At 56.3% G+C, this 24,757-nt stretch overlaps 2 protein-coding genes across 4 annotated transcripts in view; one reads left to right on the top strand and one right to left on the bottom strand.

Annotated features, from left to right (window-relative positions):
* The window catches only part of BRF1 (BRF1 general transcription factor IIIB subunit), a 50,450-nt gene that overhangs the window by 7,259 nt on the left and 18,434 nt on the right, over positions 1–24,757 (bottom strand). Inside the window, exons 4-13 of one of the 2 annotated variants that reach the window (XM_079127447.1) lie at positions 23,702–23,733; positions 20,110–20,182; positions 10,084–10,233; positions 8,134–8,227; positions 7,123–7,249; positions 6,474–6,513; positions 6,293–6,385; positions 2,175–2,441; positions 864–922; positions 19–100 (exon numbers count right to left, since the gene is read on the bottom strand). In XM_079127447.1, coding sequence (XP_078983573.1) covers positions 19–100; positions 864–922; positions 2,175–2,441; positions 6,293–6,385; positions 6,474–6,513; positions 7,123–7,249; positions 8,134–8,227; positions 10,084–10,233; positions 20,110–20,182; positions 23,702–23,733 — 1,017 coding nt within the window. Of the gene's footprint in view, positions 1–18; positions 101–863; positions 926–2,174; positions 2,442–6,292; positions 6,386–6,473; positions 6,514–7,122; positions 7,250–8,133; positions 8,228–10,083; positions 10,234–20,109; positions 20,183–23,701; positions 23,734–24,757 lie in introns of both variants that reach the window. The other variant, XM_079127446.1, reaches the window with a different exon arrangement.
* Positions 16,732–18,887, top strand: BTBD6 (BTB domain containing 6). Of its 2 annotated transcripts, XM_079127450.1 has the most exons (5): positions 16,800–16,818; positions 17,216–17,308; positions 17,389–17,479; positions 17,567–17,685; positions 17,834–18,887. In XM_079127450.1, exons 3-5 carry the CDS (start codon positions 17,399–17,401, stop codon positions 18,864–18,866), a joined length of 1,233 nt encoding a protein of 410 aa, XP_078983576.1. In that variant the 5' UTR covers positions 16,800–16,818; positions 17,216–17,308; positions 17,389–17,398; the 3' UTR covers positions 18,867–18,887. The 2 variants fall into 2 exon arrangements, with proteins under 2 accessions (XP_078983575.1, XP_078983576.1); XM_079127449.1 differs by having other exon boundaries at positions 16,732–17,308.

Raw genomic sequence — 24,757 nt, 5'->3', positions numbered from 1 at the left:
CGGGCAGGGGGCGCTTACCCCGCTGCTCTTGCAGGTACTCGGCGTTCTCCCGCATCCACAGCTCAGCCTTCACTCGGGCCTCTGACTCATTCAGAATGTACTGCGCAGAGCAGTGAAGGGACTCAGCTGCGGCCCCACACTGAGAGCACTCCAGGATCTCTTGCAAGGAGCCCGCTTCCCTTTGTGGGTTTGCATCGTCACAGGGAGGGAGCACACAGTGGGCTCTACTCAGCATGGACGCCGTCTGTCATTCCTCTACCCTTTCCAAAACCACACACTGGCCACGAAGCAGGGTCCAGGGCTCCCAGACTTTAAGGTCTGTAGCCCTGCTGGCTCCAGAGTGTAGGCCCCAGGACCCAGGAAGGGATTGAGCTGAGAGTGTACAACCCCAGCACAGGAACAAATGGACAGTCTCAGGTACTACGTGGCAATAGTATCGGGGGAAATATCGAGGATGGGTACCACTGAGTGGTACATACCAGAGTGGTGCACACGCCCAGGCCCGGGTTTTGGGATGGGAGGTGTATGACATGCGTGCACCCAGGGGCCCTCCTGGACTGAAGGCTACCCAACAGGATGACCAAGCAGCCAGGCACAGAGGCAGAGCTCAGGGCCCTGGTTTCCAGAAGGAGGGCATGTGGTGACTGAGGCTGGAGCAGGAGGGGAGCAGGGAGTCTGGGGGCAGGACCTTGGGCCTGGGCACTGCCTGAGAGCACCCTCCACCAGGGAGTGTCTAAGGATACCCAGGGAAACCACAGGCCCAGGGAAAGGCAGGCGGCATGCCCTAGGCCCTGGGCCCAACCCCGCCTCGGCCTCCCACAGAGCCCACCAGCCCCCCGCAGCCCAGGGGAGCAGAGGCTCACTCTGTCGATCTCCAGGTCATCAATGCCGCTGAGGTCCAGCTCACCGTCCCCCGAGGTGTCTTCTGGAGGGAAGCGTCATGTCAGTTTCTCTCAAGGTGGCAAGACACAACCTGGGCTGGTCTGGGACTTGGGGCCTGACCAAGGAGCCTCTCGGAGCCCCACCTCTTTGTTCCGGAGGCCACAGCCCTTGCACATCCATCCTGTCTAAGTGCTACGGGGAAGGTGCTCACGTCAGAGGGCTAACTAGGAAAGAAGGACACCCGAGGCTGCACAGCAAGTCCGCATCGTGGTGTCAGAGGAATGCTTCTGATGGGGACACTGGATCTCTGCCCAGCACCAGGACCAAGTGGGGCAGGAGGTGGGCTGGGCATGCTGGTGCCCCTTAGCTGGGTCAGCAGGACTGAGGACAGACACGAGTCCAGCATGGTCAAGGCAGTCTACACCACCTGGCAGTCAGCCCCTTGCCCAGTATCCCCCAAGGAGGCTGTCAACTCCGGCCACACCGTCAGCCATATGAGGTGCTCTCGGTGCTCAGGCCAGCCCTTGAGGCCTCTGGTCTGGTCTGCTCCCTTGCTCCCTCGCTCCATTAGAACAGCCTTTTCTTGCTCTAGATCATGAGCCCCAGCTGCCTCAGGGCCTTTGTACATGCCCTCTGCCTGGTGCTATGACCTGCCCGGGCTCCCTCACATGCTGTCCCTGCTACAGAGTCCTTCTGTACCCCAGCCCTCCTGACTGAGTGGTGTCCTGCAGAGAATGGGGCCGGGACCAGCCAGCCCTCCCAGGCCACCAGCACCCCAGTCCCTCCTCACAGCCGACTGTGCAGATGTTTTACAGAATAGAAGGGGAAGGAGCCACAGGGACCAGGAGCCCTGGGCAGAGGGCTCGGGTGCCTCATTACTGTCCTGCTCACACTCAACAGGCAATGCTCCTGACGGTGAGGCCCACCACCCAGGCGGGGCTTTCCCACCATGGAAACAAGAAAGGAGGGGCGGGTGACACCGGCCCCTGCCAACGCCCTTGTCACACGGCAGCCATTCAAGCCAGGGCCCTGGTCATGGGGCAGAGAGGCTGCGGCCGAGGGAGGGTGGCAGAGATGGCCACAGGGTTTGCTAGGCTGTGGGGGTCAGCACACGCCCAACTCCTCCCCTCGAGCCACTGACCCCCACGGTCCTGCCCACAGGCTGGCAGCGCCCCTCCCAAGCCCACCCTTCCGGAATACTGCTCCTCCCCGACAGACCGCAGAGGCTTCTCACTCACTCCATGGAAGGGGCAGGCGGACTGGAAACCCTCCAGCCCCCCCAGGGCACTCACCAGGGTCCCGGCCCGGGGCAGAGATACACTCGCGGATGGAATCTGAGATGCCCAGGCTGGCCGCTGTGGGCAGGGGGCCAAGGAGTGACTCCAAGGCCAGGGCCCTGCTGCCCCCCTCGGGGCTCTCTGCGGCCTCCGCACTGCCGCTGCCACTACCCAGGAGCTCCCTGTAGAAGTCCTGGTTCATGTGGCTAGCCGCCGCCTCCAGCTCCTCATCCTCGACGTCCTCCTCCCCAAGCAGGCTGGATGCGGTGTCCTCGACAGAGCCTAGGGACACGAGCCACATGCAACCTGTCGGCCAGGCAAAGGCCAGAGAGCCCCACTGTGACACCTTTGCCAAGTGGTTAGGACAACCGAAAAAACAAACACCCAAAAACATGCCTTTTTCTGCCACAGAGGAAGCAGGGTCCTGCCAGCAAACAGTGCCTGGGACGCCCATGTGTCAGCACTTCATGCAAAAAAGCTCACTGGAAATGGGCTATGGGCCCACAGTGAGCACCCACAGCAGAACGTTTCAGAAAAACAACTACCGCCTGCACCGTGGTCGGGGAAAACCGCCTCAGAAGTGGGCCGGAAGCATGAGGTGTCTGTCCTCTGAAAGACACCACCAGGCAAGACACCCACAGGCCTCTCCACAGAGCCGCCGCAAGGACACAGGCAGCATGTCCAGGCACAGAGTCCCAAATGCCACGAGAAGCACAGTCTGAGCGAGAAGCAGGCACAGGAGCAAGATGGGGACTCCAGCAGGCAGGGCCTGGGGGTCAGGGTGACAGCACCAGGACACAAGCTGAGCTAGAGGGAGCCGCCACAACACCGAAGCGTCCATCAGCACAACTAGGACGCGACTGACCAGACAAGACATGGGTGTCAGGGAGACAAAGTCCCTGAAGCCCGCACACACTGCTGCTGGGCAAGCCACAGTGCAGTGCTAGGGACGGCGCTGGCCACGTCCCAGAGACTCAGACTGGGCCTGCCACAGAAACAGCCATGTGCCCCTTGCCCACGACAGGACAGCAATGTCCACACCAACTGCTGAGTGTTCACATGGCTGGCTCATGGTGGCGTGGTTTTGTCCTCTTAGTGTGGGACGGGACCCAGGGGTGCCTCACCACCGAGCTACACCCCCACCCCTTTCCATTTCAAGAGAACAGCCTCCCAAGTCACTGGAGTTCCAGGCTGGAGTTCCAGGCGTGGCCCCAGCCGCAGCCCAAGAGCTTTATTTTTTAATTGTCCAGAACAAAAAATGACCCAAGAGTCCTTCAACAGACAGATGAACGAACACCCTCAGTATGTCCACGCCTATTACACCACACAAAAAAGAACAGATTCAGTGGATCGCTCAGAAAATTACACTAAAGGGAAAAGTGAGAGGGAAAAAAAGAGGGCCCTATGTATGTGAAAGACTTGAGGGTGAGTCCAGAAAACCCGAGTAAGCTGGTGGCTGAGCAGCCGGTGGCCTGCCAGGGAGGGGAGCTGCTGGCCAGGCCTGGGAGCACTCCTGCTCTGCTGCGTCTGTGACCTGCCCACGCTGCAGCCTCAGCCTGTGCAGGTGTTGGGGCTCGAAGGCCAATGGCTAAGCACTGGACGTGCAGCTGCGGTGTCCCCATCACGCCTCCGCCTGCCCCACAGCATCTCCCTGAAGGCGCCCGTGTTAGGGCGCCTGGGTGTGCGCTGAGAGCCACAGCTGCACCACACATGGCAGGAGGACCCCTCACCCTGTCCCCACCACCTCTGCTCTCAGGCCCCTTCGACCGTAGAAACCACAGTCCCGCAGGGCCTGACTCAGGACCCCGTGCTCTGTCTCTAGCCTCACCGGCCTCCCACGGTGCCCCGCGGGAAGCAAACAGCTGTGGCAAGGCGGGAGGAACACGCCTTTTTATCAGGCAAATTGATCAGACGCTGCCCTAAATGGAGACACTAGGTAAAGAAAACACAGGAGCAGAAACCCAGACTGAGCTCAGAGAGCAGCACGTGGAAAGGGTTACCCACTGTCGGCAGAAATCAGGCCCCTCAGGTTGGAGCCAACAGTCACACCAGGTCTCCACAGTGTAAGGGGGACCCCCAGGTGGGCAGAGTGGCAGAGAAGGACAAGCGAGACAGAGTGACCATGGCCCCCGGGACTGGCCTCCAACCTGGGCAGGGCCAGGTGCCATGGGCAGAAGACATGTCACAGCAGCGGCAGCAAGCAGTGGCCACCTCTGTGTGTGAGAGGACACCCAGCAGATGACAGTGAGGCCCAGCCCAGAGGCCCAGGTAGCTCAAGGGTGCATGGACAGTAACCACACACAGGGTCAGCTGGCCTCCCAGCCAGGATGTCGGGTGCCTGCCTCCCTCGTGACTACGGCTGCCACGTGCCTGGACCCTGCACCACAGACACTGCAGCAGCAACACGCCTGGCTAAGGTGCCAGGAAAACAGCCGTCACACCAAGGCCAGAGGACGCCCACCCGAGGCCTCGGAAGCTCCCTCCACGCTCCAGAACGAGCCACCCGAGCTGGGAAGCCCGCAGCATCCCCAGACCACAGCAGGCCAGTCAGCAGTGGGTGGACAGGGCAGTGCGGGGCAGCTGGAAGGAAGGAAGGGGTAACGCAACAGCCACAGCACGGCGCACAGGCAGTGCACCCGGAAGCACCGCAAAGGCCGGCTCCAGGAAAGCACGCGGAACATGGGATGGAGTAGGAAGCGGCGAAAGAAAACCCGGGGACAAAGACACAGCTGTGCCTGACTCCGCAAGCGCCGCGGCGGGAGCCCTGGGAGGCTCACGGGCGACCACCATGCCAGGCAGTGCGCCAGGCCAGGAAGGGCAGGCATCGCCATCAGAGAAACACTTCCGCCAACCTGCGATGTGAAACACGCACTTGCCCCCAGGTAGGAACACGGAGGCTCACGGGTGGCCATTCCCTCAGCATGATGGGCAAGACAGAACCCTGCTGGAAGCGTACACCCTGGTCCGCGAAGCTGGCGGTGGGGACAGGCCTGCTCCTGCCGCCGAGATTCAGCAAGGTGCCGCAGGGCCAGGCAACAGACCAGATGTGAGAAAGAAATACTAGTAAAGAACAGCAGAAGGATTGCTGTGTGTAGGTTTCGATGTGATTAACTACTTAGAAAACCCAACGATAACTGGAAAACAACTAAAAGCAACTACAGAATTCCTATCACAGAGCAGCACAAAGCAAGCACCCAGAAGTGGGCACTGTTTATAAGCAGCGCGCACTCGTGGAAACGAGGGGGAGGCCACTGAGGGCAGCCAGACGAGACAGAAGGCCTGGATGAAGATGTCACACGCGCAGAGGGCCAGAGGGAAGAGATGCCTGCTCTCAGGAGGCTATGACAAAGTGGAGCTCGTACACCGGGGACCTGCGGGCACGCCCACCTTCCTCCCGGATCCCACACACATGGCAAGGTAGTCTCCAAGCCACGCGTGGTGCTGGCTTCAACAAGCAGAGATCCCCAAGAGTACAGAGACCTGGCCTTGCTGGCGCAAGGGACACCACAAGCCCCAGCCCAAGGCACAGAAGGCAGCATGGGGACAAAAGGCATTGCAAGACCCACTGAGGACCAGATGCTGCGGAGGGCAGCCAAGCACTCCTCCACCTCTGCCCAGCCTGGGAGAGGGGCCCACCAAGCAACACGAACACCGAGGCAGCTCCGGACAGCCCCTGATCAGGAGACCGGAGGGCCAGGGCATGGCAGGAGGGGACGGGCACCAAACAGCAACCACGCCACAGTCAGTCTTTAGCAAAGCACGGGAGGCCCGAGTGGGTAGCAGGGAGGAGCCAGGAGGCAGATGCAGGGCTGGGCCACCCCGCAGGGCCACGTCCCTCTCAGAGGCACTGCTGCACCAAGAGAGAGAACAGTGACCTGAGGGGCTGCAGGGAAGTTGAGGCGCAGGAGCAGGAGGCTGGCTGGGAGGAACTGCTGGGGGACAGGGCTGCTGACGGGAGTCTAGAAAGCAGCTGGCACTCAGCAGTGTCAGGACCAGGGGACCAGCAGCCTTGGGTGGGAGAAGGACCACGGAAGGGGTAGCAGGAGGAATGGGATCCAGGGTTAGCAAGAGGAAGAGGTCTTCGGGGTGTCAGCCTGGAGTCTTCCGGGAAAAGGAGAGAGGGTGGGACTCACCATCTTTTGACAGGTTGGCGAGTGCCCCCTTTGCCTTTGGCCGGCTATTTTCTAGTTCAATCTCAATGGCATCCTGGTAACTGGATATTTCACCTATAGGAGTTAATTACAAGCAAAAGGTAAACACAAGGCATTTTTTTCCAACAAAGATGAAACACACATGGGAAGTCTAAACAGTTACCTTCAACTTCCTCCAGTTTTTTTGATAGGACCTGTTCAAGCTGAAAGAAAAGAGTCAAATGCTGGTGAGCCTCGCTGGCCACCAGGCCAGGGGAACCATCTCATGGTGCCAACCCCGGGGGGAGGGCAGAATCACATTACAGCTGGCCCCAAAACACAGCCCTCCTGGCGACTGGGAATGGGGCCTGCCAAAGCCAGGCCCAACGGGAGGGGTCAGGTCTGCCTCCAGGCAGGTGCGCCCACTGCACACTGCCAGGCTCAGCCGCCTGTGCTCACGCCTACCCCTACGCCTAGCCTGGCGCAGGAGAAAGACAGGCACAGAAGGTCCAGAATGGCGAGGTCTGTCGCAGGTGGTGCCTCAGGCTCTGGTGCACTCCAGGCATTACCATGGAGGCAGCCCCCAAAGCCCAGCTCAGGGAGGCTCCGCACACACAGAGTGAGCCTCTCCAGGCCGCGGACGCAGCCCCCAAAGCCCAGCTGAGGGAGGAGGTCTGCTCACAGGAGCATGCCGCACAGAGTGAGCCTCTCCAGGTCGCAGACCAAGTGCAGCTAGACAGCCACACAGGTGTCTGGCCGACCAGTGGAGGAGCTGGCAGAGCGCACATGCTCTCCAGGCCCCAGCGCTGTGGGAAGCAGCAGGACTGGGCTACCTGCTTCATGCGCAGCTTCCTCTGTCCCGCTGTATAAGAGGGGGGGTCACATTCTTCCTCCAAGTCGATCTTCATAAACTCGTCGATGGTCAGCTGACTGGTAGGGGTGTCTTCAAATTCCGTGAGCCTGGAACGGGGAAGTGAGATAGTCAATGCTCTGAAGGCCCATTTGAAACACAGTCTACAGAAGAGCTGCCACAGGCCCTGGTTGCACTGCCACATGCACAGGCCAGTCCCCGGCCACAGCGTCCGAGTCCCTGCCAGGTCCCTGAGAGAAGGCCGGGGTGCCCTCGTTGCTGCCATGCATATGCCCCGGGTGCTGAGCAAGAAGGGGCACTGGGTCAGAGTCTCCATGTGCCCAGGGTCTCAGGTGGGGATGCTGCACTTCCGTGGCTGGCTAATGCTTAACTCTTAAACATTTTCTACCATCTTCAAAACGTTCAACAAAGTAGTTTTTGAAGAGAATTAGAAGTTGACTACTTGAGGCGAGATGATTTCCCCTGCTTCTGGAAACTGCTGTGGGGATTATCTCACCCAAAGCACAGCATCAAGAGTGTGAGACTTGTGATACACACAGCAGCAGTTTTGTGCCTGCCAGCATCGAGGCCAGAGCTGTGAGCAGCCTCAATACCACCATCGCAGAAGTGTGAGGCCCCTACCCATGTCACCTGCTGGATGTGTCACGGGGTGAATAATGGGGTGGCTTTTGACTTCCCACGGGGAGACGCCTTGCAGGCACTTGGGCCAGAACAGACCACCCTGAACAGGAAGACCAGAGCAGCTTCTCTGCCAGCTTCCTGGCACCTGTGACTCAGGGCACCTCCACAAACCATGCTTCACTTGAACTCGACCGAGGACTGGGGCGGAAGACAGGGCCCCTCTGCAAACCAAGTTCAAGCAAGACTTCACCTAGCAGATTCTGGGACTGAAGACGGTGTTCCACCAAGCAGGGAGACCCCAGAGGGCAGCAGCAGCTCCAACAGGCAGCCCAGCTCCCACTGAAGAGCCTACCTCTTCCGTAGCGTGGATTCACACACTTTGACCACACTGATGACTTCTTTGACTGTTCTCCGGAAATCGTGCATTCTGGCTGCAACCAGAAGTGCTAAAAAAGAAAAAGAGGGCCTCAGAAAACTCAGCCAGGATCGGGAGCTGAGAAATCAAAGCTCGTCTGCTGTTGCCTGGGAAAGGGACAGGGACAGCCAGGGCAGTAACACACACCCCTGACATGGCTCCTCCAGTTGAGCAAGGGGGCAGGGCAGGTCCCACCTTCCCTCGTGCTATGCAGGGAACTCCTGGGCAGTGAGAGTTCCTACCTCATTCTGGGTTGTGGCTGTATCACATGCCACTTTTAAAAGCAAGGATTAAAATAGAAATACTGAGAATGAGCTGACTTGGCAATGGCTTGTATGTGAAATGCTGAGGATTCCCAGGGTAAGGACTGGCAGAGTGACACCTAGGCTAGGAAGGGTAAAAACTGGCAGAGTGACACCTAGGCTAGGAAGGGTAAAAACTGGCAGAGTGACACCCAGGCTAGGAAGGGTAAAAACTGGCAGAGTGACACCTAGGCTAGGAAGGATAAGGACTGGCAGAGTGACACCTAGGCTAGGAAGGGTAAGGACTGGCAGAGTGACACCTAGGCTAGGAAGGATAAGGACTGGCAGAGTGACACCTAGGCTAGGAAGGGTAAAAACTGGCAGAGTGACACCCAGGCTAGGAAGGGTAAAAACTGGCAGAGTGACACCTAGGCTAGGAAGGGTAAGGACTGGCAGAGTGACACCCAGGCTAGGAAGGATAAGGACTGGCAGAGTGACACCTAGGCTAGGAAGGGTAAAAACTGGCAGAGTGACACCTAGGCTAGGAAGGATAAGGACTGGCAGAGTGACACCTAGGCTAGGAAGGGTAAAAACTGGCAGAGTGACACCTAGGCTAGGAAGGGTAAGGACTGGCAGAGTGACACCTAGGCTAGGAAGGGTAAAAACTGGCAGAGTGACACCCAGGCTAGGAAGGGTAAAAACTGGCAGAGTGACACCTAGGCTAGGAAGGGTAAGGACTGGCAGAGTGACACCCAGGCTAGGAAGGGTAAGGACTGGCAGAGTGACACCCAGGCTAGGAAGGGTAAGGACTGGCAGAGTGACACCCAGGCTAGGAAGGGTAAGGACTGGTAGAGTGACACCCAGGCTGGGAAGGGTAAGGACTGGAACAGTGACGCCAGGCTGGGAAGGATAAGGATGCAGCCACAGGTGCTGGCCAGCCTGTTAACCAAGGCCATGGTGGACCCAGGGGCCCACAATCTGCAGTACCAGTGTGGTCTCTGGCATTAGGCCCACACTAGCTGATTGCAGAAGCTGGCCCCTGGCCTTCTAAGGAGGAGACAAAACTGCGGGTGCTAGAGAAGGACAGGGCTCTGCCAAGCAAGGGCTCCTGGGCAGGGAACCTGGGCCCAGGCCCGTCAGTCCAACCCTGTCCAGGCACCTAGAGCAAAGCATGGGGACTGTCTGCAGCAGCCACAGCCCCGAGGCACTCACAGGACAACTGCCCAGGGGCAACCTCAGCAGCAAGGACCGCCCTGTTAACCTCACCAACAGCACAAGCAATCCACCTTGAGTGGAAAACCCAGGGTCAAGGCCAAGGTGTCCAGCAGGGCCTCTGGCCTCTGAGTTCCTCTCCCTTATCTCAGGAGGTGAAGAGGGCAACGGGGAAGCTACTGGAAGTCCTTAAGGGCTGAGGACCCTGTGGCAAGGCTCACTCTGGCAACAACATCCACAACCTGTGGGCTCGGTGCACAAGGGACAAGGCCGAGGCTAGGGGCACTTGCCTTGCAGGCTTGGCGCTGGGACCCTCACTCCAACCCCAGCTACACACACACACACACCAGGGTCAGGACAGGAGATGCCAACTGTGTCTGCATGCCCAGCCAGTGGGACTGCAAGATCGAGGTGGCCAGCCCAGAGCCTGTACCTGCTCCACAGAGGCCGGAGGGGCGCCGGCCTGTGTGCATCCAGTCCCTCTTCATCCTCTGCAAGAGCCTCAAGGCTGTCATGGACACCTCGTGGTTCTTCTCCCCGAACTCCAGCAGGTGAGCAAAGCGTGGGATGTACAGGCAGGGGTCTAAGGCAGAAGAACCTCAGTGTGCACGCACAGTCGGTGACAGGCAGGACGGGCAGCTCAGGGCAAGTGGTGTCCCTGCACTGCAGTGACCGTTTTCCACCTCCTGTGCTCTCGGGCTTCCCAAGACCCCACCCCTGAGACGCGGCCTCTGGTCCTCAGTGGGAGCCCTGTGTCCGCTGTACAGAGTGCACAGCGGCTGCCCTCCCGCGGCCAGGTGGGAGCCTCTGGACCATGCAGCGCAGCCACGCCCCAATGGTCTCCGGGGCTCAGAGGGAGCCGGGAAGCCAGCAGACAGGCGTGGGTCTGCACACATGGCCGCTGAGAGCAGGCCGGCGGCAGGTCAGTGGGGCTCTCCTTAGCGCCCGGCACAGAAGTGGAGCTGGCAATAGGTGCCTGAGAAGAACCAGGGCATCTGATCTTGGCCCGTGGGCACATCTAAGTGCACTGAAGGACCACACCAGGGAGGCTGTCCAGCAAATCCTTGTTGAAGAGAGGTCACAGGGCGGAGCCTGCGGAGGAGAGGCTGGGACAGAGCCGCTCAGGCAGCAGAGGAGGGCAGGGCCATTGTGGAGACAAGCAGGCAGAGGAGGAAGACAGGAGCACAGCTGTGCCCCAAGGCCACCGTTCTCTTCCACGTAAAGCGGACTCTGGTCCCTGAAGCCACACGAGGTCCTCTAAGGAGCTCCATCACCGGCCAACAGAAAGACCAGGAAGGAGCCGAGCACAGGGACGCCTTGCCCGCCCATCTACTCAGGAGGCTGAGGCAAGAGCAACGCAAGCCCAGGAGTGGACCTCAACCACATCCCACTGACAGCCTGCAGCTGCGACCATCACCAGGCTGACCCAGGATCCCAGTAGCCCTCCCCAGGAACCCGATCCAGGCAGCTGTGGACAGGGGTGGGAGCCAAGGGCAGAGTCTGTGCAGACTGCCTGAGACCACGAGGCTACCTAGCAAGGCTGGACTCAGGTGGGAGTCCACAGCTACTGCCCACTCCCACTATTCTTTCTTTGATTTTTGGCAATATAGTTGCTAAAAAGATATTATTCAGAGAAAAATGAGAGACCCTTTAAAATAATCAAGATTTATAACTGTTTTCAATAACACAAGCCATCAGAACTAGAGATCAGAGGTGTGCCAAAGATCTCATTCTGATCTGGGTGGGACTCCGATGTTAATCCTTGAAATGCTGCTTAAGAAATACGGTAAAAATTTCAAGACAAGTAAGTCAGGACGCCAGGTAGGGCATGGGACCCTCAACTAGAAAAGGAAGAAAACCACGTGAGATAAAACGAACCTAGATGTGAATCACATGACATCCACTAAATCCCTCATCAGCTTAGATAAAAAGGCACCAAAAAATACTGCAAAAAGATGAAGGGCAGAGGTTGGGTTGGGGCCCCTGGACAGCCGTGCTGGCCCAGCCAACTGGGTGACAGGCAAGAGGGCATCGAAAGGGACAGAGGTGAGCACTGTGTGAGGGAAAGACAGCCACAAGTCCCTAGGCACAGGGCGAGAAGAGTATAGTGAGCAAGCACCACTGGAAACGGACCTCACAGCCACCCCAACCACGGGTGCCTGTAACAGCTCTCTCAAACGTGAGACTGCCTCAGGGACAAAGACCAACAGGGAGCCAGACACCATTGTGGACTCCACTAGCAACCAGGGTTAAATTCCATACCTACAGAGCAATCCTTTCCCCAAAGTCCGGAGCAGTTACACCAATGGCCGTGTATTAAGGAACAAAGAAACCTACATTTAATACAGTTCAGAGCAGATGCCTCTGACCACCCTGCACAAAACCAAGAGGAGCACCAGCCCCTCTCCAGCAGGAAGCCAGGCCACCCTCCAGGCTCTTACAGACCTAGGTGCTTCCAGGAATAAGGAGGAGACAGAGAAGAAAGTAAGTCACACAGTTAAACAACAGGAAGCCAAAAATAAACAAGAGTAAATCCCTAAACCTAGGCAAAGGGGGTGGGCATGGAGGCACAGGCCTGTAATTCCAGGTACTACGGAGGCTGAGGCAGGAGGATCACAACTTCCAGGCCAGCCTGCACAACACAGTGACACCCTGTCTCAAAATAAAAAATAAAAAAGGGCTGGCTGAGGATGTAGCTCTGTGGTAGAGAACCCCTGAGTCCAATCACCAGACCACCAAAACAAACAAACAAACAAAAAAAAGTAGGAAAAAAACTAATAGAGAAAGCAAATAAATAAAACCATAAAGACAAACTCATAGACTAATAGAACAAAACAGAGAGCCCAGAAATAAACCCTGCATTCATGGTCAAAAGATCTTTGACAAGGCACTGAGAAGACAATGGAAGAAGGATGATCTCTTGAACATGGTGCAGGGAAAATTAGATTTCCACAGGCAGAACAGTGAAGACAGTCCCTTACTTACAACATGTACAAAGACTAACTCTAAACAGACTAAAAGGATTGGGGATGCAGCTCAGTACAGTGCTGGTCTAGTGTGCACGAGGCCCTGGGTTCAACCCAGCACTGCAAAATCAAAAATGAAACCAAGGGCTGGGGTGAAGCACTTGCCTAGCATGTGTGAGGCACTGGGTTCGATTCACAGCAGTTATAAATAAATGAATAAAATAAAAGTCTATCAACATGTTAAAAAATTTTTTTTAAAGTTACATTGTTTAAAAAAAAAAAGAAAACAAAACAAATTATCTAAGCAAAAAACCTGAAAATACAAAACCACTAAAAGAACATATCAGAAAAAGTTCTGCGGCACTGTTCTTGGCAGCAATTTCTTGGACATGGCACCAAGAACAAGGGCCATAAGAGCAGAAGCAGACAAACAGGACTACTTCAGCTGCAAAGGTCTCTGCACCAAGCAAAGGAGCCTCTCGCCTGATGTATGTAATGGGAGAGAAATGTTTGCAAACCACATACTTGATCATGGGTTAATACCCAGAATGTGGAAAGAACTCGGATACCTCAATAACAAGGGAAAACAAACAAGCTGATCAGAAGATGGGCAAAGGACTCGAGGTGACACTTCACCAAAGATGTGCAGGCTGGCTGTGGAAGGCACACCTGTGATCCCAGCAGTTCCAGAGGCTGAGGCAGGAGGATCCCAAGTTCAAGACCATTCTCAGCAACTTAGTGAGGCCCTGTCTCAAAATAAAAGGGCTGGGATGTAGCTCAGTAGAGAGCACCCCTGGGTTCAATCCCTAGACCACAAACACACACACAAAGAACACAAAAAAGATGCTCCGCAAAACTATCATCAGGAAGACAAACCAAAACCACAAGATGCCACCTCACACCCTTAGCATGGCTGCCACCAAGAAGCAAGGCTGTAGAAAGTGTTGGCAAGGCTGCAGAGAACGTGGGAAGTCTGCACACTTTTGCTGCGAATGTAAAACGGTGCAGCCACGCAGGAAGCCACTGTGACATTTCCTTACGACACAGCTGGGCACAGCAGCCCAATTATCCCAGCCACTGGAAGGCTGAGGCAAGAGTGTTGCAAGTTCCAGGCCAGACTCAGCAACTTATCAAGGCCCTGTTTCAAAATAAAAAATAAAAAGGGCCGGGGGTGGCTCAGTGGCTAAGCACCCTTGGGTTCGATCCCTAGCACCAGAAAACGAAATGAAAACTAATCACAGTGCCTACCATGTGCCCCAGCACTATACTTCTGGGTAGAAACCCAAAACTGAAAGCAGGGTCTCCAAGGGACATTTGCACTCCCACCGTCGCAGCAATACAAAACGATAGTTCAAACATGGAAGCAACCAAGAGTTCATCAGTGGATGAAGGCGTAAATCACTGCGGAATATCACTCAGCCTTACAGTGGAAGGAAAGATACATTACAACACTGATGGACTTTTAGGATATTAGGCTCAGTGGAGTACGCCAGACACAAAAAGACAAATAGTGTATAATCCCATTTACACGCAGTCCCTAGAGTCATCACAGAGACAGACAGGAGAGCAGTGGTCCACGGGAGCTGGGAGATGGGGAAATGGGCGGATTTGTTCAACAGAGTTTCACCATGCAAGGCGAGTACATTCTATGAGGTGCTGTGCGACCATGTGCTCAGAGCTAAGGATACCACGCTGCCTAGGGGAGAGGCCTGCGGTATCGAGCTCAAGGTGAAGTGCCTGCCTACCATGCACATGGCCATGGATTGACTGATTTTTTAAAAATATTTTGTTTTAGTTGCAGATGGACACATACCTTTCTTATTTATATGTGGTGCTGAGGATAGAACCCAGGGCCTCACTTATGCTAGGTGAGTGCTCCCCCCGAGCCACAGCCCAGCCATGGCCATGGATTTAGCACTGCAAAAACTTAAAAAGTTGGGAGCAAATATGTTTGATTACAATAAAGAATAAGTAAAATCTACTTTACAAGGATCAATGAACAACATACAAATCTCCACCAAGTGTAATCAAGAAACATGTTTAGGAATTATAAAAGGACTATAAAAGAACTGAATACCAAGGTAGAGATTTTTAGAAATCAAGTGAATACCATGCATACCATTAACACATTTAAGACTCGAGCTGGAAGGGATGACTTTTTACTGAAATATGAGTTTTCAGATGTTCACATTCCTATTACCCTCTGGTCAGGATGCTGTCTACTACCCCCAGGCGGCTGTCTGCTCAGGACTGGTGTGTCTGCCACAGCTCATTCCCACTGTGTCCACTGCATGAACATACCATAATTCCTTCACCCTTTCTGTTGATAGACATGAGGACTGTCTCCATTCTGGTCATTTGTATTTTTTGTTAAAAATTGTTCAAGGCCTTTATCATTTCTCTGAGAATGGATGGTTGGGACAGAACCACTGACACAGTGGCCAGCACAACACTGAGTGGGCTCTGAAGTTGTGAGACGCTGCTGTGGCTTCTGTATCCAAGGTGGGCACGTGTACGCTTTCTCTTGGGATTATCTGAAGCAGCTTTCCAAAACACCAGCTGTACGAGTTACACTTGGCATTCTCAGTCTTCTGAGTTCCCACCTGGGGGACTCAGCGGTGTCACCCCTGCCAACGCACCATGTGTGCACTGTCCATGAGCTCACTTCCTTTTGGGTACTGTCTGTTCGCATCTCTGCCCATTTTTAAGTACTGGGTTGTTGGTCTTTTTCAACCTGACTTGCATTCTGGGTAGGCCCTCGTTAGGAATATGGGAGCTAACTTCTGAAAATAATGTTCTCCCAATTGAGGAAGCTGAACACTCAGACAGACAGATAACCACGGAAGAAACAGAAAACGTGCTCCATTCTTTGGCCTGGGTGTGCCAGGTGTCACCAACTACTGAGGCTCAGTACAAAGCTACCAACAAGCAGCATGGAGGGTGCTGGAGACCCTCACGCTGGGCCTGCTGACATCTGCTGAGCACTGCCAGCTGGAACCACCGCTAGGCAAGAGGGGGGATCACACTGGACAGTCCCAGAGGGTAGGAGAGTCCCCAGCGGGGCGTGCCTAAGACCAACCCTGTTTCCCACCACTTGCTGAGGGATCCTGAGCACATTACTAACTCCTCTGTGCCTGTTCCCACAAGGAGAATGCCAGTTCTGCCTCCTCCCTACACAAAGCACTCAGGGCAGAGTGGAAAGGGCCATCAATGAGTGGTTACTTCCAGTCTGCAATGATATAAATTACCGAACCTGTTCAAACAAAGTACAAACACTACTGACAATCTATTTAAAACACTGGTAAAGCACAAGAACAAAATACAGAACAAAATACAAATGGGCAATAAACGCAAAACGATGTTCAACTGTACTCATAATTAAAGAAACGCAAACGAAGACAATAGGATATAAATTCCCGTGAATTAACAACTGGAAATAAAGTGGACTATTAACAAGGCTGCGGGACCCCTCACTTCTGGAGGGGGCACAACAAACTGGCTGGGGCACGATGAGTTGCAACCCCCGCTCCTAAAAGCCCCTAAGTAAACAGTCCTCTGAGACAGCATTTCACCTCTGATACCTTTATAAAACAAAACCAGCAAGCCACCACCAACTTCCCCGAGAGGGGCTGCTGAAGCACGGTCCCAGGTGGTTGCCTCGCAGCCTCGGGGAGCAAGAGAGGTGGGTGCGTCCTGCGCCACCAAGTCCTCACGGAGGCGGGTGGAGGGCGGGGACTGCAGGGCGCCCCGGCAGCAAGTCGCGGTGTGGCAGGGGACCTCGGGGCGTCGCCAAGCTGCTCTAGTGAGAAGCGGAATCAGCGGCGTCCGGTTTTTCTGCAACACCTGAGCTTCTAGCATCTCATTTCTGGGTGACAAAAAGCGTGCGACGTAAGGCGGGAGGGAGTGCAGCATTCAGGTGACAGGCGTGTACCGCCGCTCAGCAGGGATCGCAGGGGCAGTAGGGGAGGCAGCCGGACATCGCGCTGCCGCCGCCCGACTGGGGCCGGCCTGGAAGCCCCGCCCCCCGGGGGCGGGGCCGAACCTTTGGGGAGAGGGGCGGGGCTCGCGTCCTGGGGGCGGGGCCGCGGGCGCGCGCCGTGACGCACAGCGACGCACCGAGACGCCTAGGCGCCGCGGCGGGTACGGACGAGGGCGGACGGCCGGGCGGGCGGGACGGCGCCCCCTGCGGCCGGGCCGCGGGCGCCGGGCGGGCGGGCCCCTTGCGGGCCGCGGGTGCCGGGGCGGGCCGAGGCCTCGGGGAGGGCCGCGGCGAGGGCAGGAGCGCCCGCCGCCGCGCGGCCCCATGCTGCTGCCGCTGGCCTGCCTGCACGGGCGGGTGGCGCAGTGCCTGACCTCCCTGCTGGTGCTCGCAGAGCCGCCCCCCAGGCCCCGGCGCGGCGCGAGGACGCGCGGCGCGGCGCCGACGAGCGCGGAGGCCGCCCCCCACGCCCTGCGCGCGAAGATGGCCGCGGAGCTGTACCCGGCAGCCGGAGCGGCCGCGGCCGCCGCCACCGCCACCGACATCGCCAACAGCAACGCCGCCGGCGCGGCCGCGGGCAGAAAAGCCAGCCCGCGCAGCCCGCCCCGCCCGGCGCCCGTCCCGCCGCCGCCCGCGCCCGCGCCGCCCGCGCCCGACAACAACAACCCCGAGAGTCCCAACTGGCAGTCCTTCCACCCGACGCTGCGCGAGAGGTGAGCCGCCCGCTCGTCGGCCTGGCCGGCCCGTGGCTCGGCGCGCGCCCAGTGCAAGCCCTGTGCCTCTGCTCTTGCAGGAACGCGCTGATGTTCAACAACGAGCTCATGGCCGATGTCCACTTCATCGTGGGGCCGCTGGGGGCGGCCAGGCGGGTGCCCGCTCATAAGGTGGGTATTGGTACAGCTGTCCCAGGGCTGGCCTTCCCAGGCCTTCCTTACTGCCCTGTGGCTCACGCGATTCTTTTCCACCCACAGTACGTCTTGGCTGTAGGCAGCTCTGTCTTCTATGCTATGTTCTATGGGGACCTTGCAGAGGTCAAGTCAGAAATCCACATTCCTGACGTGGAGCCAGCAGCGTTCCTGGTTTTGTTAAAGTAAGTGCTCCTCTTGACGGGCTAGAAGGATGGGGTGGTTCATTTCCGAAGTTCCCCGGGAGGGCATGTGCACAGGAACCCATAGGCTTATCACCCAGGCCAGCCAGAGCAGGCCTCCTCCCCCGACGCAGGTCCCTGCCCTGCCCAGGTACATGTACAGTGATGAGATCGAGTTGGAGGCTGACACGGTGCTGGCCACTCTGTATGCTGCTAAGAAGTACATTGTGCCTGCGCTGGCAAAAGCTTGTGTCACCTTTCTGGAGACAAGCCTGGAAGCCAAAAATGCATGCGTCCTGCTGTCCCAGAGCCGGCTGTTCGAGGAACCAGAGCTGACCCAGCGCTGCTGGGAGGTCATTGATGCACAGGCTGAGATGGCCCTTCGGTCTGAAGGCTTCTGTGAAATTGACCGGCAGACGCTGGAGATCATTGTGACCCGTGAGGCCCTCAACACTAAGGAGGCAGTGGTCTTTGAGGCTGTCCTGAACTGGGCTGAGGCAGAGTGCAAAAGGCAGGGCCTGCCAGCCACCCCCCACAATAAGAGGCATGTGTTGGGGCGAGCCCTCTATCTGGTCCGGATCCCAACCATGACTCTGGAGGAGTTTGCCAATGGTGCTGCCCAGTCGGACATCCTGACCCTGGAGGAGACCCACAACATCTTCCTGTGGTACACGGCTGCCAACAAGCCTCTCCTTGACTTTCCCCTGACCAAGAGGAAGGGCCTTGCTCCGCAGAGGTGCCACCGCTTCCAGTCTTCTGCCTATCGCAGCAACCAGTGGCGGTACCGGGGGCGCTGTGACAGCATCCAGTTTGCTGTGGACAGGAGGGTGTTTATAGCGGGTCTGGGCTTGTATGGGTCCAGCTCTGGGAAGGCTGAGTACAGTGTTAAAATTGAACTTAAGCGGCTGGGGATGGTCCTGGCTCAGAACCTGACCAAATTTGTGTCAGATGGATCCAGTAACACCTTCCCGGTCTGGTTTGAACACCCAGTGCAGGTTGAGCAGGACACCTTTTACACTGCCAGTGCTGTCTTGGATGGCAGCGAGCTTAGCTACTTTGGGCAGGAGGGGATGACAGAAGTGCAGTGTGGGAAGGTGGCCTTCCAGTTCCAGTGCTCCTCAGACAGCACCAATGGGACAGGGGTGCAGGGCGGGCAGATCCCAGAGCTCATCTTCTATGCCTGAGATTAGGAGGCACCTGGAGACCGTGTGGGATGCTGCCCAGGGCCTGACATTAAGGGCTTCCCTTTCTTACTCAGCCCAGGTGTGGGAAGCGGGCGCTTCTTCCATGCTGCCTGAGCCTGGAGGCAGAGTCTCCGGTGTCTTCTGTGCACGGGGTGCACACTGCAGGCAGAGGGCCCTGGCCACATTCCCACAGTGGCACTCAAGCTTTGGGTGCTTGGATGTTCTTCCCTCCCTTTTGGATTCCACAGGGCTCCAAGCTTACCTTGAGATCTTCCCTTTCAAATCCAAAACTACCGAAAAGTCACTTAAAATAGTTCATCTATTTAAGTGGATTTTCATAATAAAGGTTTCACGAAACAAGAGCCAAGTGTAGACAAGTGACTGCAGGAGCTGTGAGCTGGGTTCACTCACACAGCTGGCCTTGTGGGGAGAAAGCCTGTGCTGCTGAGCCATGCTGAGTGCTTACCCAGGGAACCCATCTGTCCCCTCAGGGCCCTGTGTCTGGACTGGCTTTCCCTCCTTGGTTGTGGCCAGGGTTCTGAGGTCAACTCTGGCTATTTCTGCTTCCCACAGCATCACTAGCACCTCAGACAGACCCTCCACAGAAGGCAGATTTGATGGTGGGCCACTGTTGCCCACCGCAGGGCGTACCATGGTGGAGCTGACTCCAGGCCCTGGCCTTTGTCCTCCTGTGCCAGTACTCCATGGTACTTGCTTGACCTCCAAAGGGAGGGGCAGCCCCATGGGCAGTGCAGTGGCCTTTGGTGCAGGGTGTGGGTTCAGCCCCGTGTGCATTTAACTGTGTCCCACTGGCCCAGCACCAGGGGCCCAGCCCTCTGCCCTGGCCCAGGTGGTGCCTCTTCATCATAAGACGACAATGCCAGATGCTGCTGATGGGCAAGCCAAGGAAACCACTTTTGGGAAAGAGAAAAGTGCTTTGAGAGCACCTGCCTCCAGGAGCTGCCTCTCATCCCATCTGTGAGAAAATTCTGCCTTCTTAAAGGTACCTGGTGGCCAGGTGTGTTCCTCAAACCCTGTTCATACAAGACAGGCTCCCAGCACGCAGCACCATGTGCATTTTCCTCCATGTACACTGGCAGGCACGGTGGTGTGCCCTCTAGTGCTGCACCAGCAGTAAAGCCCGGCTGTGCTCCTGGCAGATTTTAAGAGTCTTGCACTTCTGCCGTGGCATCCCTCCCCTGGTCCCAGAGGCCCTGCAGTCACCTGCCCAGGCCCCGCATACCTATGGCTGGCGCGTTGATGCAGAGCTCCCTCGCCAAGAGCAGAAACGTCTTCCCCAGCACGTACACATTCACCTGTGGCAGCAAGAGCACAGCCAGAAATGCATTAGTGTTTAAGGAAATGCTTGTTTGTTTTCTTTCTCAGTCATTTAAGAATCCACTATCTGAGCTCCCAGCTGGCCAGTGGAGAACACCACCAGCCATGCCTCAGAGCTAGCTGTCTCCACTGACCCCCAGGTCCTGGAGACCACCTTCCTCCTAGGTAACTGCCTAGGCTCCACTCCACTGTCTTGCCAATGACTGCGTCCTGCATCTGCTTAGAAAGCCCACCTGGAGGGTGCCTGAGCAGTGCATGGTGCACTACTCAGAACCAAGACCTGCTGTTGGCACTTGGACCAGCCACACCACCTCCACCCCACACTTCCAGGGCCCAGTGATCCACCCTGGTCTTGAATTTCTTTTGGGATCCTGATCTGTTCCTACCTCAAGGCCTGCTGCCCTGATCTTATCCCCAGCCATTGCTCTCTTCTTGCCACAGTGGGGAAGGAGTCACAGGAGCAGGGCTGTCCTGAGGGCTGCCTGGTGGTGGTGGGAGCACCATCACTTGTCAGAAAAGCAGGGACCTGACTGTATGTACAACCTCCAAGCACATGGCTCAGCACCTGGGTGCAGCTGGCTGCTCTGGGAGCCAGGTGTTAACCACAGGCAGGCCGTGGCAAAGATGCTTCTAAGTAGGGTCAGAGGGTGGCCAGTCTTTCAGGTTGGGTAGCTTAAACAACACGCAGGGCAGGGAAAGCCTAGTGCCCACCCTAGGCCCATGCGAGGGCTTTAGTGTCTCAGCCTGAGCCTGTGACTCCTATTCTCAGGCTTCACAGGCCTCCCCAAAGAAATTCCTTGCCTGATCAAGCCCAGTTCTGAACAAGGACCCTTTTCCTGCACAAAGCCCCCCAGGGGCTTACAAACTCCCAAGGGCAAAAGCAAGGTGTCTACATTAGGGGCAGGAACTGGAGGGAGTGCTTGGGACGTGTCAGCTCAGGGAGTTTGTCTAGTTGGGAAGGCCAGGACTTGGCTTCCACATCCAGGCAGCGGGTGACTGTTACTGGTCACCTCCAGCCCTGGCTAGGTGCAGTAGTCCAAAGTGCCCTCCAGCCTAAGGACTGGCAGCTTGCAGAATTCCTTCTGAAAGAGCTCCACCATCTGTTTCCAGGGTCTGTCCACCAAACAGTGGTGTGTGGGCATGTGGCAAGTGTAGGTGTGCATGACGGTGTGGGTGCATGTGCCTGATGTGAGCACATGCACACAGTGTGGGATGTGCACACACAGTGTGACCAAGGTATTGGCAGCAGTGTGGGCATACTCTTGACAAGAGGATTCCTGCCCTTGTTCTGGACCCCACCAGGATTCCAATAAGTCACTTCCATCCTCTGCAAGAATATCCTTGGCTGATCTCTACCTGTCTATTTCATAATCCCAGATAGACACAGGGTTAGCTGACGAGACCTGAATAATGCAAAGCCTCTGAAGGGGCTTTGATTGGAAGTCAAAAGATTTTAAGAGCTACATATGGCTCAGCATGGAGGCACACATTCGTCATCTCAGCTACTTAAGCTACTCAGAAGGCTGAGGCAGGAGGATTACAAGCTCAAGGCCAGTCCAGCAACGTAGCAAGACCCTGTCTCAAAACAAAAATGGCTGGGAGCTGGGGATCAATTCCGGTGCCACAAAAAAATGAACAAAAAGTCACGCTCGTGTACATGTACACAGCTCTTCCCAGAGAGCCTTCTCTCCATGTTGGTCTTAAAGTCTGGGCTGGAGCAATCCTTGGGTCCACTCTGCTGTTTCTGAGTGCTGCTTGTTAGAAACTGTCCCACTAACAAGTCTTAACAGTTCACTCTCCTGCACTTGTGATGACATTCAGGCTGGACACAGCTGACTGGCCCTCCTGTTCATCTCCAGGCTGGCAGTGGCCTTCTGCATGCAGACCCTCTCATGGACCTTGGCTCTACCTGAGTGGCTGTGCATCTGGGCAAGTGGCAACCTTTGTCTGCGACAGGAAGGGACCCAGAGTTCCTCACAGGCCCACAAGAGTACCCAGAGTGCTTCCTGCACAGGTCCCTTCACACCATCCCAGCTGGGGGTCACTGGCCTTCGCTGTACACTAGGGAAAGGTTTGAATTTTAGGATGCATATGAATCAAGAACTAAAATGACATCTAAACTCAAGGTGGTCTCTCAACTTCCTGTACTCCTTTCCTCAAAGCAGTCAGCCCTTGCAGGAGGTGAATCCTCTGGGTGAGGTCTCCATTGACCCAGGCAAGTGCATTTATACCTGTTTCTTGAATGCCAGTCCCATCCTGGCCCCTGGGAACAGGGGAATCTCAGAGAAACAAAGGTACAAGCTGTGGACCTCCCCAGCAAAGGGTCCACCTTGCCAGCCTCCTCCTGCTGGCCCCTAACACCAACCAAGCGGCCACATGGCCCAACTTCCTGCAGCTGCCAGACCTTGCACTTAGTTTTGCCCCTGAAATGTTAAAGGTCAAACAGTCTCTGTCCACTGTGGCCATGTGACTCCTGGGCCAGCACAGGGACCTCAGCTGTCACCACCCACTTTCTGTCCTATCAGGCTGGCTGTTTTCCCACCTTACAGGCTGTGAAGCCAGGGCCAACAAGTAGTGCACCTTACTGCATTCAAGCAGTGCCCAAGTCACGTCTGTAGCTGTCTGGCCCTGATGGCCATCTCTCCTACTAGGAAGTCACCAGTGTGAAGCAGCATCACAGCCTTGCCCTGATCTGAGCACAGCATGTTTGAAATGTGGAGCCACTGTATCATCACAATTCCAACAGGTTATGTTCAGTCTTACCACATAGTACCTCAGCAGTAACTGCTAAGACATGCCATCTATAAAGACAGCTGAGGGGACAAAAATACAAAGCGCCATCTGACACCCCTGGGGGCACCCAGATCTGGACAGAAGATGTCTCTTTAGTGTGGCATCCTCACAGTGCCATTGGCTTCACTGTTATTGACGCCTCTCTTTCTCAGTCCTCAGCAGTGATCACCATGGGCCTGAGGGCCCTGCCACAATCCAGGCCACGGGCTAAGGGTTTGAGTCAGTCCCCAGCCAGACCCAGAAATCCATCAGTGGAGACAGTGTGGTGTCTTGGTGCCTGCCCACACTGTGAGCATCCCTGGGAGGGTCTTCCCACAATGTGCATTTGTTTGGAAACAAGCAATCCAACAAAAATTGCTTTCTCTGAGCCCAGAAAGCGCACATGACTTTTAAGTATGGGATTTTTCCATAGTTTAAGACATACATGGGGGTCCAATTTTTTTGTTTTTAAGGAAGCTCCATTTTCTAAGACCAAAGTTCACATGGTTCTCTCCAGCAGTTCTCATGCTGAGTCATCTGAGCCCTGAACGATACCAGGACAGCCCTGCAGCCCTCTCCCACCCCTGCAGAGCCAGCCTGCGGCACCTGAGCCTCTCCACCCTGCAGCTGGAGGCTTCCTGCTGCAACAGGCAGCACAGACACCTCCACACATGGGGAGGTGCAGGCCGTGCCCATCTCCCCTTCCGCTGGGGAAAGTGGTCTACCTGGAGCAGGTCGCTGAGGTCCAGGAGCATGTCTGCAGCCAGAGTTAAGGAGCGTCTTCACAGAACCTATCAGAACTGCACCCCAGGAGCCAAGCCTTGTCTGCCACACCTAAGCTCAGCACCTGATCAGGGAGGCTAAGGTGAACATCAGGCCTATCAGAACCTGACAACCCCCAGGTGCTGAAGGAGGACAAGGGGCTTCAAGAGGGGGTGTGGAGCCTGGTCAGGGGAACCAGAAGTGGGAGGGGCTTCAGTGTGATCCTCGAGAGCACAGGGTCTGCACGGAGCAGCTCCTGTGCACCTGCCCACTCAGGTGCCCATCACCTGGTGCTCCACTCCTCAAGCACTTGCTGAGTGCCTGCTGGGTGCCAAGCAGTGCCCTGCACCAGTACATGCAGACTCCTGAGAGGTAGGCACAGGCTGGGGATTAGTTCAGTGGTAAACTGGGTTTAACAGGTACAAGGCCCTGGGTTCCATCCCCAGCACCATATAAGAAAATAATAATGCCATTCAACCTTTGCTGTCTGTTCAAGAAATAGCTTTTAAAAAAAACCCACACAGTGCCGAGTCTAGCCCAGAGCAGCTGTTCACAGAAAGTCCTGGGGACTCAGATATGCAAGGGAGGACCCGACACTACCATTTTCAGGCCCCAGAGGACAAGAGAGGGTATTGGAGGCAACCACATGCCTCAGGACGGAGGAGTGGGACCACCACCTGACCAAAGAAGAGGACAGCCCAGCTTCTACGCTTCTGTAGGTCCCTACTGTTCTGAATCCAGGCCCAGCCCACAGCACACTCTAGAGCAGAACCCAGGATGCTCCCACTGGGCAAAGGTCCTGGCACTCAGTAGCCCACCCTCACTGGCTGTGCAGGCACCGTGACAGGAGGCACAGGGGCTCCAGACAGCACTGCCTGCACAACCCTGACACTCGCTGTCTACACAGCCCTGAAGCCCACTGCACGATACTGACACTGTCTACACAACACTGGTGCAACTCTCTGCACAATCCTGACACCCACTGTCTATACAACCATGGCCCCTGCTCTCTAGCAACG

Source organism: Sciurus vulgaris (genome assembly GCF_902686455.1).
Source record: "Sciurus vulgaris genome assembly, chromosome: 2".
Taxonomy (NCBI): domain Eukaryota; kingdom Metazoa; phylum Chordata; class Mammalia; order Rodentia; family Sciuridae; genus Sciurus; species Sciurus vulgaris.
This window is presented reverse-complemented; position numbering and strand designations above follow the sequence as displayed.

Coding starts and splice junctions, on each gene's coding strand:
- BTBD6 (XM_079127449.1), top strand. CDS start 16,920: ATGCTGCTGCCGCTGGCCTGCCTGCACGGGCGGGTGGCGCAGTGCCTG. Junction 17,480..17,566: donor GGCGGGTGCCCGCTCATAAG/GTGGGTATTGGT, acceptor TTCCACCCACAG/TACGTCTTGGCTGTAGGCAG. Junction 17,686..17,833: donor GCGTTCCTGGTTTTGTTAAA/GTAAGTGCTCCT, acceptor TGCCCTGCCCAG/GTACATGTACAGTGATGAGA.